This window comes from Octopus bimaculoides, chromosome 27 (genome assembly GCF_046866305.1).
Source record: "Octopus bimaculoides isolate indiv1 chromosome 27, ASM4686630v1, whole genome shotgun sequence".
Classification (NCBI taxonomy): domain Eukaryota; kingdom Metazoa; phylum Mollusca; class Cephalopoda; order Octopoda; family Octopodidae; genus Octopus; species Octopus bimaculoides.
Window position 1 is genome coordinate 5,874,782 of NC_142954.1, and position 16,547 is coordinate 5,891,328.

General features: G+C 37.1%; 1 protein-coding gene across 2 annotated transcripts in view; it reads left to right on the forward strand.

Annotated features, from left to right (window-relative positions):
• The window catches only part of LOC106877250 (growth/differentiation factor 8), an 80,209-nt gene extending 65,155 nt beyond the window's left edge, over positions 1 to 15,054 (forward strand). For both annotated transcript variants that reach the window (XM_089343643.1, XM_089343642.1), the window contains 3 exons: positions 3,571 to 3,719; positions 4,748 to 4,969; positions 13,981 to 15,054. In XM_089343643.1, coding sequence (XP_089199769.1) covers positions 3,571 to 3,719; positions 4,748 to 4,969; positions 13,981 to 14,364 — 755 coding nt within the window. In that variant the 3' untranslated portion in view covers positions 14,365 to 15,054. The remainder of the gene's footprint in view (positions 1 to 3,570; positions 3,720 to 4,747; positions 4,970 to 13,980) is intronic.
• Positions 15,055 to 16,547: the final 1,493 nt, after the last annotated feature.

Below are 16,547 nucleotides of genomic sequence, written 5' to 3' on the forward strand. Positions count from 1 at the left end.
TCCATCAACTCTCATATTTGTTCATCAACATTCAAACAAAGAACTTCTGAATATCTGGGTCACGACACAAAATTCGCAGCAAACAACGCACTTTCAGTTTTTCTCTCCAAATCACGTGACACGAACTTTTACGGAGGCCGCCATTTTTTGAAATTCCAATGACCAGCGTTTGACGCTTTCCACGGATCAAACCACATACACACACAACAAACCATCTATATGTCCTATATCGCGGAAGGTCATCTACAATAAATACTTTTCCTGATTAAAAAAGAACCAGTTTTTCTATCAGGTCCAGTCTATAATTCCAACTCCACATCTGATTAAGGTACTGCTCTTGAATTTATTGCTTCAATAAGATTTTTGTCACTCAGCTTTGGCTGCAATAATTTTCTCACACTCCTTGTGTACTCTCTACTGGTAATTTGCTTCATTTCTTCATTTTTTTATCTCATCTGCTTCCAGTATTCCCAAGTACTTATACCACTGTCCTTTCTCAACCGCTGACCATTGTCCATGCAAAATGTCAGCAATACCCGTGCAGAGTCCTCACATCCAGTGCTTTCCCAAAACACCGGGTACCAACCTGGAATCTCCGAGGGCCCTGCTATTGTTAAATGGTCGTTGAACGTACACAAGGTTAATCTGGATCAGTTAGTTATGATTTTATTCAACATATTCCCCTCTCAGATTCACACACTTATTGCAGCGGTCCTTCAGTTTTTCTAAGCCCTGTAAAAGAACTCGGAAGGCTGGACCTCTAACCAGGCCTTTCGCGATACCCTTAAAGCCAGGAATTTTTCAGCAACCTCTCGTATCATATCGATTTGACATTGATCATCAGTCAATATGTCTATAGTTATGGTGCCATTGCTACTTGTTTTCTTAGTATTCGTAGTTGTTTTGTTTTCGTAGTTCGTATTGGGAGTGGGTGGGGTGGAGGGTGGCCGTGCAACTATGACGTCATAGGTAGATAATGATAACGCTTGCACCCACCCCCACCTCACCCAGAACTCTGCAGAAAACATCAACAAATTCCTCTTCGACGCCATCACAGAATTTCAGAATTTCCAGTTACAAACATGCGGAGCTGACTGTTTTACAGACGTCAGCAACTCTGTGTCATCACCACCATCACCACCATCCTCCTCCTCCTCCTCCTCATCGTCATCATCATCATCATCACCATCATCACCACCATCCTCCTCCTCCTCCTCCTCCTCCTCATCATCATCATCATCATCATCATCATCATCATCGTCATCATCGTCATCGTCATCGTCGTCACCGTCGTCGTCATCATCATCCTCATTATCATCGTTTTTAAAATACCTCTCCACTTCCTGCTCCTGCTCCCTCACCTCCTCTTCCTCCTCCTCCTCCTCATCATCATCATCACCATCTTCATCATCATCATCATTACCATCTTCATCATCATTGTCGTCGTCGTCGTCGTCGTCGTCAACATAATCCTCATCATCATCATTATCACCATCGTCATCATCATCATCATCGTCATTATCATTACCATCTTCAGCATCATCATCATCATCATCATCGTCGTCGTCGTCGTCAACATCATAATCATTATCATCATTATTATCATCATCATCATTACCATCATCATCACCATCATCATCATCATCATTGGAATAACTACATGTCCAGACTACTGCACTCCACCCTCATACGATTCATCCTTGCCTTGTCGACGAGGGTAGAGTACCCGCAGGCGTACAGAACCAGTAGAGAAAGTACATGTGTTGAGGGTCTCATTATGGCACGTCATACAACCCATTATTTATGTCGGTGTACAAAGTACTAGCAAGAGTACGGAGTGGACAGTGGAGTGAGTACACCTTGTCCTGACTGCCACAGTCCACCTAGTTCGTTTAATTCTTTATTGTGTTCTGCATGAAGGTAGCATGGTCCTTAATCGTAGGAGACATGGTGTAACGGGGCCGATGAATCTGTTAGGGGTGGAATGCCTTGTTGTTGGCCGACAATTTGTCATACGATTGCTCAAATAGAATTGATTTAGAATGGTGTAGCTGCAACAACAATATGTGCATACACACATATCCAGCCGTTTCTCTATGTCACCCTCTGTACACACATACACACACGCACGCACGCACACACGCGCGCACGCGAGGGATAATGCTGAAAAGCTCCTGGCTTTAAAAGTATCGCTAAAGGTCTGGCTAGAAGCCCAAACGTCCGAATACTTTTACAGGGCTTAGAAAAACTGGAAGACCGAGAAAATAAGTGTGTAAATCTGAGAGGAGAATATGCTGAATAAAATCATATATATATATATATATATATATATATATATATATATATATATATTATACATATATGTGTGTGTGTGTGTATGTTCTTTTACTTGTTTCAGTCATCAGAGTGCGGCCATACTAGAGCACCATCTTGAAGAATGTTAGTCAAAGTTGACCTCAGTACTTTTTTCAGCTTGGTACTAATTTTAAGTTACAGTGATGTAAACACATCAACACCGATTGTCAAGTGGTGATAGGGGAGAAATATAGACACAAAGACACATACATACATGCATGGATACATACAAACATATATATATATACTTACATACATACATACATACATACATATATATATATATATATATATATATATATATATATATATATATATATATATATATATATATATATATATATATATATATATATATACATACATACATATATACATATATGATTCGCCATGATAGATCGCTAACCACTACACACATTTTTTCTCTCCTTGTTTCTTTCTGTGTTCCTTTCTGTAGAAGAGCGTAGGCTCGAAAAGTTAAAGACTTTTTCAATTCCCGAACGTTATACTAATACATCTATTTGTTTTCTACACCACCTGTCTTCGTCTGTTGTTTTTTTTGTGAATTCTCCCTATACATATATGCATACGACGTGCTTCTTTCAGTTTCCGTCTATTAAATCCACTCACAAGGCTTTGATCAGCCTAATGCCGTAGCAGAAGACACCTGCCAAAGGTGCCACGCAGTGGCACTGAACCCGGAACCATGTGGTTGTGAAGCAAACTTCTTACCACACAGCCGCGTCTCGAGTTATGCTGCGTCGGCAATTCCAAAAGATGAATCGGTGCAATATGCAGCTAAAAGCGACAAAAATGTAAGAATTCGATTTATGTGTAAGAAAATAAAAGAATAAAAATTCTTAAATAGAAAATAAACTAAATGTGCAGATTCTTCGACTGTATCTGACGGAGCAGGTATTATCTCCCCTTCAATATTCACCACAAGAGGTAAAACATGTGGTTGAAATATACGTACATACATACATCTACCTAACTGTCTGTCTATCTATCTATCTATCTATCTATCTATCTATCTATCTATCTATCTATCTATCTATCTATCTATCTATCTATCTACGTTGTATGAACAGGGGCATTGAGAAGTCACAGCTCCAGTACTATCGATGTGTGATTAGAATATCGGAGCAAAGAATCTCAAAACGGATTCTTCAATAGAGGACTTTCTAACGTAGATTTTTTTTCTTCTCTTTTCAGTGTCAAACTCTTCCTTCTCCAACTTAACAAATACGTTCCAGTTTTCACTGAAGCTTTTACCATACATGTATTCAATTAAGAAAGCAATTTTGTGGTTGTATTTACGACCCGTGCAGACTGCAGAAGAAGAAGAGTTCACGGTACTTGAGGTAGGTGTCTTAATCTTTTCGCAACTAAAATGTCTTATCAATTATTGTGTTTTCTGAGAGAATTAGTAAAATGTTTATCGTTTCCATTATAAAGCTGAGAACAAAAGACAAATATATATTAGTATATTCAGATGGTGCTTGGGACATAACAAAAGATATATATATATATATATATATGAATAAAAAAATTTTAAATATTAAAGAAAGGGTTTTGTTTGATCGTGTATAGAGGAATATATTATTTAAAAGAGTTCCAACTCTGTCTGTTTTTTATGTTTTATTCATATTCTTACAAAATTAATGTGGGATATAGAAAATATAATATAAATATGGAATATATAATATAAATAGTAAAATGAAATGAAGTATTGAATGTCTTATTGAATATATGAAATATTGAGTATTAACTATAGAGTACCTTGATGAATGCCATGAGGTAGGAAAGTATACTAGTCCTTATACATTTAATACTCTATATTTAATACTCAATATTTCATATATTCAATAAGACATTCAATTCTTCATTTCATTTTACTATTTATATTATATTCCATATTTTATATCCCATATTAATTTTATAAGAACATAAATAAAACATAAAAAAACAGAGTTGGAACTCTTTTAAATAATATATATATATATATATATATATATATATATATATATATATATATATATATATATATCGATTTAAATAAGAGATAAAATCTGATCCATTGTAAAGACTTTATTATGACCTATGATCATTTCGATGCAACATCCAGATTGATTCATGCATATTATAAAATATTGGATATTGCATCTCCTCAGGGTCGTATTAATACAAGGCATTATATATATATATATATATATATATATATATATATATATATATATATATTAAGATGATGTTTGGAACGTAACAAAAACAAATACATATTGGTATATTAAAATGGTGTTTGGGACATAATAAAAGACATTTATATTGGTATATTAAGAAGGTAAAATAAAATATAACTCTTCTGTTTCTCTTTCACCCTTGTTTGTAGGTAAATTGTCTATCGACAAATAAGTCTCTACGGACACGCAAAGTGAAGCTGGAGAGAAACAGCGAAGGCAAAGGGAAGTGGATTACTTTTGAGACGACCAAACTAATAAAGAAGCGGCTAATTGCGAAAGATGAGAACATCCCAATGCAGGCGACGGCCAATAATAAATACGGTGTCAACCACATTGTGCTCCTGTCTGACTACCACGAAAGCAGAGGATATGTAAGTGAAGCATTAACTGTCCTCAATCTACCCGTTCCTCAATCTGCCCCCTGAAAAAATTGGGGGGGGGGGGGAGCAATATTGCCTACTTTGGTTTTCTCGTTCTCGATGTTGCTAGTGTTGTTGTTTTTGTCGTTACCGTTGTTACTGTTGTTGCAGCTGGTATTGTTGTTGTTGTTGCTGTTGTTGTTTTTGTTTCCCTAGACTGAAACAGCTGTAAGACATTGTCCAATCTTCGGTCACTAGATGTCCTTTTTAATTACTGATACGACATAATATGTCACATGTGTTTGTATATTGTTTTTATTGTCCTCTTAGTTAGAAAATAAACAGGTAAATTGACACAATACAATGTCTGCAAGTTGATGAATACCACATATTCCCCTCCATTTTCTTACTGTTATATATATATATATATATATATATATATATATATATATATATATATATATATATACGTATATGAATATATACGTGTGTATTTCTATACGTATACGAGTGGGATGAAAAGTTCCTAGTTTTAAGGGTCTCGCGAAAGGCTTGGTTGGAGGCCCAATCTTCCGAATTCTTTTACAGGGCTCAGGAAACCGTAGTGATGGCTGCAATAATGGTGCGAATCTGAGAAGGGAAGATGTTCAATAAAATCATAATTAAGTGATTCTCCTGTATTTTCTTCTACCCAAAGCCAGAAACTTTTCAGCACCCTTTCGTATGTATATACATACATATATGTGTGTGTGTGCGGCGTGTGTGTGTGTGTGTGTGTGTGCGGCGTGTGTGTGTGTGTGTGTGCGTGTGTGTGTGTATGTATGTGCATGCGTGTGTGTGTGTGTGTACATGCATTTATTTATGCGTATATATGTGTATATACTTACGTATGTATAGACTTATATATACAAATGTACATACACATATCGATATAAACATATAAACATATATACATATACACATATATACATATGTACATATATAATATTTATATATGTATATGTGTAAGTATATAAGTATGAATATGCGTATATACATGAATGTATATAAGTATATATGTTTATATATGCGTGTGTATGTATATAATACACACACACACATATATAATATACATTTTTTTTTTTTTTTTTTTTTTTTATGTGTTTCAGCCAAGTGGCTGCGGTCTATGGGCTTGTGTGTGTATGTGTGTGTGCGTGTGTGTTTATATCATGTGGCTCGTTGCGTTTGTCTTAGTTTCGTCTAGCTCAGCGTGATGGTAATAAGATAGCCGCCATTTTGTTGTAATTGTAGAGAAAGACAACACGACGAAATAGTTTGTAAATGAGACGAGAACGAAATGTCACAATGATGGGAAAGGACCCCAGAAGAGAGAGCGAGAGAGAAAGAGAAGGAAAGCGAGTGATTGAGAGAGAGAGAGAGAGAGAGAGAGAGAGAGAGAGGAGGAGGAGGAGGAGATGGAGGAGAGTATAATTTTTAAAATCGGAATGAAAGATACGAAAATAATACGGAAGGAAGAAAGAAAAGCAATGTGAAATATATATATATATATTTAAAAAAAAGACTATTGATTGTCCATGTATAGTTTCTGGAGAGTAGGGTGAAATGGAAGGATTCTACAAAATAAATACTGGTCATATACTGTGTTCGAGCCCCGTTCTATGCTCGGGTCAAGGCATAGAACCTAACCCCGCATATCAGCAGCCTATATTGTTGTTGGCACTCCGTCGCTTACGACGTCGAGGGTTCCAGTTGATCCGACCAACGGAACAGCCTGCCCGTGAAATTAACGTGCAAGTGGCTGAGCACTCCACAGACATGTGTACCCTTAACGTAGTTCTCGGGGATATTCAGCGTGACACAGTGTGACAAGGCTGACCCTTTTGCATTACAGGCACAACAGAAACAGGAAGTAAGAGTGAGAGAAAGTTGTGTTGGAAGAGTACAGCAGGGTTCCCCACCATCCCCTGCCGGAGTCTCGTGGAGCTTTTTTAGGTGTTTTCGCTCAATAAACACTCACAACGCCCGGTCTGGGAATCGAAACCGCGATCCTATGACCGCGAGTCGACTGCCCTAACCACTGGACCATTGCGCCTCCACGAGCAGCCTATAATAGACAGGATTATTAACAACCACTTCAAAATTAATAAACAGTTTTCCCATCGATTACATATCCGGACACTTAAAGCTTCATTTCCATTGAGAAAATAAATACTTCTTAACGTTTCCTTTTATGAATTCTTACAGTATGCTCTGTCCGATATGGGTCTGATCTAAACTCATTTTAAAAGGGTAAAATTGATACGAATTTAATAAATTTGGAGTAAAGTAATCTACAAAGAGAAGAAAAAACCCATTAGAATGTAAAAAAAATATTTATTTTACAGTTAATATTGAGAAAACACCCTCAAACTAATGATGTGAAAAATGCAACAGGACTTTCTTTCCAACCTAAAACAAAATGGAGGGAGTTGTGTCAGACGAAGTTCAAACATACTTGAATAACGTTGACTTGTATCTTCTTTCGGTTTTGTTTGTGAAACGTATGGCTATGTTACCAGAACCTTGTTTTAATGAAATTTTCAGATAGTCTTCTCTGAAATTTAGAAATATATTAAAAATAGGGGATGTCACCTACTTGTTCTATTATATTTTTTGATTTGTTATTTAAAAGAGGTGTTTTTAACAATATGTAAGATGAAGAATTTTACGATTTCCTTCGTCTAATTTCTTAGGAAAATCGAATAGTAGACTGACATTATTGGTAGTCAAAGCTTTCTGGTGTTAATTATACAATAGTATCGAATTTGCAATAGCCGTCTGGTTAGGACTTTCTTTTCTTAAACACGTACATATATATGTATGTATGTATGTATGCATGTATGTATGTATGTATGTATGTATGTATGTATGTATGTATGTATGTATGTATGTATGTATGTATATAATTAATTTTAAAAAACGGAGAAAAAAGACAACAGGAAAAAACAGGGTGCAGTGAATAAAATGTCTAAATTACGCAAAAATGAAAGTAACACTGACATTTCATTTTAACGGATATATTTACCAAAATAACATTAAAATATCTTGAAATACTAAAGAGTAAATTTAGTCAATAAAATCGCCATTGGCTTCAACCACGGCCTCCAGATGACTTCGGAATCTCCTGCACCTCTTCTGGACGGCCACCTTGTTTAAATTGCTGAATGCTACCATAACCCTTGCCTTCAGTTCATCTTTGGTGACAGCCATGACTGGGTTCTCTTGCTTGTGTGGCATGGTGCAGAGTCTTGTTGCCAGACATAGGGTCTTCTTGACCCAGAACAGCACTACCTCCTCCAGATACTTGATGTAGGCCACCGTGTTGAGTGCGAGGCCGTGTGGGAAGATGAATGGAGGCATAACATCGCCATCACTAACGATCACTTCAAACACCATGATGTTGACTGGATGTTTGATTTTTTTGTACTTTCGGTTCATGTCCTCGGATTGCACTGTCCCCAGATTGACACCCAAACACTCCGAAATGTTCGTATTGAAGCTTTTGGCGCGAATGCCAAGCAATAGAGCATGTCGTTTCGAAATTTCTGGCAGAGTGAATCGCGTCATGGTGCTGTTTTTCTCACAGACGGTGCCCAACTGATCCTACGATACTGTGTAGTCGACAAAATCAAAAGCAAACAAAGCGCATGCGCGAAATTAAAAATATAAAATGGCGGCAATTTACCCATCGCACCTTTTATGTGTGTATACACACACATACATACATACATATATATATATATACATAAGCATATTTATATGTATATATGCGTGTGTGTGTGTATTATGTTGATGCGTGTGTGTGCGTGTGTATGATGAGATTAAGTAGTGATTTTTCGTTTTCTACACGTATTGGCATTAAGGTCATAGAATGTAGCTTATGTATGTTTTTAGCGTTTGTCGTTACGGTCTCTCCACGCCCATAGCCAGGAATTTGGACAGAACTATCTTCAGAGCGCTTTCGTAACTGGATATTACCACGGAATCAAGATACGGATGTAACTAGAGACACTTTAACCACCCACATACCTACCTACGTACTTACCTACCTTCCTACCTATCCACATACGTACATACATTCATTCATACATACAGACATGTATACACAGACATTTTCCTACCTACCTAACTGCACATGTGCATACGTGCACACATACCTGTCTACCTCTATAACTACTCACTGACTTATCAACCTACATAATATATATGCATATATGGATGGATGGATGTGTAGCAGAAAATATTTAGCAATCGAACCCGAATCACAAAATCCGATGCAAAAAAAAAAAGAAGAAACAAAAACAGAAAATTGAAGGGTAAGATCGCGATTTGCTAGAATCTTACCAACGTCATCAAAAAATCTGACCATTCAGGTCTTCGTGTGGAATAGGATCTAACACAACTTCATCCTTGACGCGCTTTTGTTTCTGAGCCAAACCGCCACTGTTTATTCAATGCATTTTAATCACAACGAACAGGCACCAGACGGCTGGTGGTAGACGTCAGAAGACAGAAGCAGAAACAGCAGTTGACCAGAGCGCTGTGACATCACAAAACAAGGAACAGACTGCGACAGCGATACACAATGACCAGCTAATGTCAGGACAACCTACTCAATATCATATGCAGTCCAAAAACAACAAGCTGCGACTTATCTCGATGTTTTATCGTTCGTAATAACATCAAAATCTTTTGCTTACGATAAAAATAAATATTTATTTTTTAAATCTCAGATTTCAATGTTCTTTATCATAACATATGTATATGTGTGTGTGTTTATATATATATATATATATATATATATATATATATATATATATATATATATATATATATGTACCCGTTTACATGTGTATGTTATAGCATAGATTATTTGGATAAATGAGATGGAAATGAGCAAAATGAAACAACTAAGAGAGGCTAGTGGAATGTTGTAGAAAAACGAAAACGAATCAAAATGGGTTTTTTTTTTCTATCTGCTTCTTAATGTTATACATCAGTATTGGAGATTTCTTGTTTCCTGAGATTGACTCTCTTATTTGAAAATGGTCCCATACCAAATGCCACCAGGCTATTGTTCTACCTTCTCTGGAAGGTGAGAACGTTTTAAAAGTCAAGAATTTATCTTGTATGCTATGTGTGCGTGTATATATATATATATATATATATATATATATATATATGCATATGTATATGCACGTACTTACATATATACGTATTTATATATATATAGCATTTTTTTATTGCCTCGATAACTGATGAGATGCCGGAGCAGTTTTCCGCCATGACATCCGAAACTCGGAGTCTTATTATGGCAACCGAATAATTGTCACATATTAGTTTATGTATATATTAATATTATCTCAGTTTAAAAAAACCTTGACAATGTAAATATGTTAATAGTTACCATGGGTAACAAAAATCACACAAAAAAACAGATTATCACACCCGTTTTATAGGTAGAGATACCAAGTTAAAGCGATGCATTTTGAGTAGATATGAATAATAACAATAAATGGAGCAAAACGCATATAAATAAAAGTTCCTTTAATTCCTACATATGTTTCAAAATATATGTGCACTCTACTCCAAAGAAATAAGAGCTGCTGGAATTACACAAATATTCATCGTCAGGGAATATACGTTGCTTCTATATGTTAGTTCCCTGACGATGAATACATGCGCAATTCCAGCAGCTCTTACTTCTTTGGAGTAGATTGCACATATATTTTGAAACATATGTAGGAATTAAAGGAACTTTTATTTATATGCGTTTTGCTCCATTTATTGTTATTATTCATATATATATATATATATATATATATATAGCACAGAATTTTGTCAGTGAACAGGTCGCGGTCTCAAAGCGACGAAAATATTTTGACACAAATTAAATTTAAATGTTGAAGTGAATCTAACGGTTTTTGTGTGTTTCTTAAATGGCTTATAAACACCTTCCACGCTGCAATTGTAATACATATATATATATATATATATATATATATACATATATATATATACATATATATATATACATATATATATATACATATATATATATATATATATATATATATATATATATATATATATATATATATATATATATATATATATATATATATATATATATATATATATATATATATATATATATATATATATATATATATATATATGCATGGGAACGTCTGTCTTCAATTTTGATGCTATTCCGTTTGATCTACCAAAAAATGAAGAGATTTTAAATATATATTTAATTTAAGAGCTCCCTAGAATATTTCGTTATTTTTAAAGTAGAACCCTAAAGACGCAGGAGCAGTGTTACCGTTGGAGTGATATGGCGGGGGGGAGGTAATCTATGGTGTGTTGCGTTTTACACTGGGAAGGCGGTTATTAGTGTCTATGATAAAATTTGGGATCGAAAATGCCTAAAGTAACAAAGCAGTGTAACTAGCAGGAATGCAACCAGAAACTATTAGCCTAATCACAAAATGGAAAGTGATAATGTTTTGTCAGAATTGATGTTGGAATTGGTTTATTTTCTCAGTATGTTTGTTTTTTATGTTAGGTGATGGTGGTGGTCGTGGTGGTGGCGGCATTTCGACACACACACTCTCCACCACTCCCACCACCACCACCACCACCCTCAATTTTCCCACTGCCCAATACAATTCCTTTTCCCAGGCAATTCCAACTGTAGATGCTGAATAAATGGGTTAATAGCCGTGTGTGTGTGTGTGTGTGTGTGTGTGTTTGCATGTGACGAAATCAACTTACTAAAATCCCTCTTTGATGTGAAGGTGTAAATACAGAAGATGGTGGTGGCGTTGTGGCGGCGATAGTGGTGGTGGTGGTGGTGGTGGTGGTGGTGGTGGTTATGGTGGTGGTGGTGGTGAAGATGATCTGTGCGTGTGTGTGTGTGTCTGTGTGTGTGTATCTGTGTGTGCGTGCGTTTGTGTGTGTATGCATCTGTATGTGCATGTACGTATGTTTATAGTATGTGCATTTGTGTGTGTGTGTTTGTGTGTATATGTATGCATTTGTGTGTGCATGTACGTATGCCTATAGCATGTGTGTATGTGTGTGTGTGTGTGTGTGTGCGTTTGTGTGTATATGTATGCATTTGTGTGTGTATGTATATATATATATATATATGTATATTTATATTATATGTGTATGTGTGAGAGAGTGTGTGTGTTTGTGTGTGTGTGTGTGTCTTACATGTGACATGTTGCATATCAACTTACTCATCAACTGTTCAAGTGAAGGTATAAACAGAGAAGGCGGTGGGGACGTGACTATATCTGCGACGCTGTGACTGTGTGTGTGTGTGTGACGTGTGACGTGTGTGACGTGTGTGTGATGTGTATGATGACGTAGTTAAAGCTCTTTAATGTGAAGGGTTAAACAGAATCCTGCGGAATTAGACTTCAAAACAAGAAACGCCGTGCGAAAGGAACCTTCGTTTATTTTTTTTCTGTGGCCTCGTTTGTAACTTCACTGATCTGAGTTCCAACTCTCTGCGCTGTCAGTTCAAATCTCACCCAAATCAACTTTGCTTGTTACCGCTTCGCGGTCGATAAATAAAGTTCGAATCTGAGGCTGTGGATATGCAGAACCGTGAAAACGTTGGAGCAGACACCTTACGGAATTTGCTGTTTGTATTCTGTGCAGTGAATTTTATATACGAGTTAGCCTTCTCCTAGAGGGATCCCTTAAAGACTAGGGGTCTCTCACTTCCTGTGGGAGTGGTGCAGGAGTGACTGTGCTAAGAAGCTTGCTTACCAACCACATGGTTCCGGATTCAGTCCCATTGCGTTGCAACTTGGGCAAGTGTCTTCTACTATAACCTCAGGCCGACCAAAGCCTTGTGAGTGGATTTGGTAGACGGAAACTGAGAGAAGCCGGCAAGCTGGCAGAAACGTTAGCACGCCGGGCGAAATGCTTAGCGGTATTTCGTCTGCCGTTACGTTCTGAGTTCAAATTCCGCCGAGGTCGACTTTGCCTTTCATCCTTTCGGGCTCGATAAATTAAGTACCAGTTACGCACTGGGTCGATATAATCGACTTAATCCCTTTGTTTGTCCCCTCTATGTTTAGCCCTTTGTTGTCCCCTCTATGTTTAGCCCTTTGTTTGTCCCCTCTATGTTTAGCCCTTTGTTTGTCCCCTCTATGTTTCGCCCCTTGTGGGCAATAAAGAAATAGGAAACTGAAAGTAGCTTCAACATTTAAATTTAAATGTGTGTTCGCTCACGAACACACACACATATCGCCCGGTGTGAGATTCGAACCCGCGATCCCTCGACCGCGAGTTTGCTGTTCTAACCACTAGGCCAAGTGCCTCCACATCAAAGAGTTTCGTGTGTCAAAAAAAGTTGTGAACCACTTACTCTTCTCTGTAAAATTGCTAGCGCTGTATCGAAACAGAAACCATTGTTTTACGTTCAAATTTTGCTGAAATCATCTTTACCTTTCACCCCTCCGGGGTCGATAAACTAAAGTACCAGTCAAATACTCGGGACAAACATATCGACTAACTTCTCCCCGTAAAATTATTAACCGTATATCTAAATCAGATACCATTGTTTTACGTTCAAATCTCGCCGAGATCAGCTTTGCCTTTATCCCTCCTGGGTCAATAAAATAAAATACTGTTATGTCTCAACGCTACTGCTATCTAGCGCCTCCGGATGATCTCTACTCAACCGCTACACAACTGCTACTCGACTGCTACTCAACACACCTACCACGGCCAGACCACCTCTATTTATATGTCTTGGGAGATCCTACTTCTTCGCCTGGGGGCATCGACACAACAAATACCAACTAAGTACTGGGATCGATATGATTGATTAGTCCCCCCACCCATCCACCCACAAAAAAAATTCAGGTGTTGTACTTATGTTAAGTTGTTATTTTTTTTTTTCAACGTTGTTTTTAATGTTATTTTTTAAATATTTTTTTTCTTTCTACCATTTCCAGAAACCGTATTTGGAAATCCAGATGGTTCCAAACCGACGCAAAAGAAGTAAAAGAGGAGTTGGACTCCAGTGTGATGCCACCAAAGTTGAGAACCGTTGCTGTTTGTATCCAATGGAAGTTACTTTCGCTGATTTTGGATGGAATTGGATAATAATTCCATCAACATATCGTGCCAATTATTGCTCTGGGGAATGTGATATCAAATTACTACAGGATTACGCACACACCTCCATGGTCTCGAACCTGAAACAAAACAGTTCGCAGATTATCTGTTGTACCCCGACAGCTCTTAGTTCCCTATCGCTGCTTTACTTCAACGATGATGCAGTCATCGAACAAAGAGACTTGCCTAACATGATAGTTGATAGCTGTGGTTGTAGATAAACTTTAGTGGTGGCCTAATTAACAACAAACAGCAAACAAACAAACAAACAAACAAACAAACAAGCACCAAACGAACAAACAAACAACAACAACAACAACAACAACACTGCTACTACCACCACCACCACCACCACCACCACCACCACCACCACCACCACCTCCAACCACAACAGTAAAAACACCACCCCTACCACCACCACCACCACCACCACTTTCGCCGCCGCCGCCACCATCACCAAAACAACAACAACACAAATGACATGACCACCACCACAAGCACCACTCCAACAGTGACGCCTACAACATTACCACTAATAACACATGGAGTTAAACAACAACAACAACAACAACAACAACAACAACAACAACAACAGTTAGAACACCACACTACGATGACGAAGATCATGACCACGACAGCCACGACAGCCACGACCACCACCAACAACAACAAGAGGGTGATGTGATCCCAGATACACTGTATGTGAAAAATAAAGGGCGATGGTCACGAGCGGAATGTCTCTTGGTCGTAGGTCTAACTGATCTAAAAGTGGACACATTGGATATTGTAGTCCGAGTTATACTTTGCCTGCTAATAAAACGGGAGAGTTATGGTTGGAATGTCTTTCGTCATAGGTTTGCCTGATCAGAACACACCTGGGGCTAAACAACAACAACAAAAAACAACAAAAACATTAACAGCAACAACAACAACAACAACAACAGCAGCAGCAATACGTACTAACGAGGAAGCCTCTAAATGGTCAATCGACCTGCTAGAAATATCAGCTAAATCTGCTTGAAATCACACTGCATTAAATAAGAGGAAATACTGAATAATAATGTAGTCTTAAACACCATTAAAAAGACGAGATGGTCATGGTTGTAGCGCCTTTGATCATAGTTACGCTTAACCAGAGCTAACCAGGGGCGGCAAAACTCCATCACCACCAAGAACAACAGCAACAACAACAACACTGACACCACCACCGCCTCCACCACTGCCATCACCAACACCAACAACAACAACAACAACGGCAAATCCAACGAGATTTGTGTTCAGAATTAGGAAAGACTAAAAAGATAATCGAAATATGGAAATACAATAATCACACGTGGATTAATTTAGGTATGAACACCGATAATATCAATCAGGGATGGACAGATCAATACTTTTGAACACGGGTGAACCACACATTGTGCAGAAGGTGAAAAATACGGCTAAACAATCGTAAGCATACCTTCAAAACGGTATCAATCACATATTTTCACTTTTTAGGAAAACAAAACAAAACAAAACAAAACGATTTCCTTATTGTGACTGTGAGATTATATATATATATAAATATGTATGTACCTGAGAGATTATATATATATATATATATATATATATATATATATATATATATATATATATATAGGAAAATGAAAAAAAAGCCAGAATGCTAAACTGGAAGCATATTTTAATAAAGATTTCTTCTAACCGGTTTTCATTGCGAAAAGCAAATTATCAAGAAGAAGGAGAATGAAAATGATTTTTTACAAAGAAGTACAAAATGAAGAAAATAATATATAAAACAATAATATATAAAAAAAAATATAATATATGTATATATATATATATATATATATATATATATATATATATATATATATATATTTGATTTGCTTCAATCACTAGACTGCGGCAATGCTGGAGCACCGCCTTCAAGAACTTTTACACGAACGAATTCACCACAGCACTTATTTTCTAAACCTTGATACTTATTCTATCGGTCTTCTTTGCCGAGCCGCTATATTGCAGGGACATAAACACACCAACACTGCTTGTAAATCAGTCACACACAAGGACGGGCTTCTTTCAGTTTCCGTCTACCAACTCCACTCGCAAGGCTTTGGTTGGCCCGCGACTATAGTAGAAGACGCTTGCCTAAGATGCCACGCAGTGAGACTGAACCTGGAACAATGTGGTTGGGAAGCAAGCTTCTGACTACACAGCTGCGAATAAAAGATTTTTCATATCATTAGTCTTAATGAAAACACAGAGAACAATACATTCTACTGAGGAGGTCAAATAACATCGAAATACGCCCGGAGTTATTACCCGTATTTGTTGATGTCAGATAGACAATGTTAGTTATTGCACTTATGTATTCCTCGCTGCATAAGCAATACTTATTAATAAG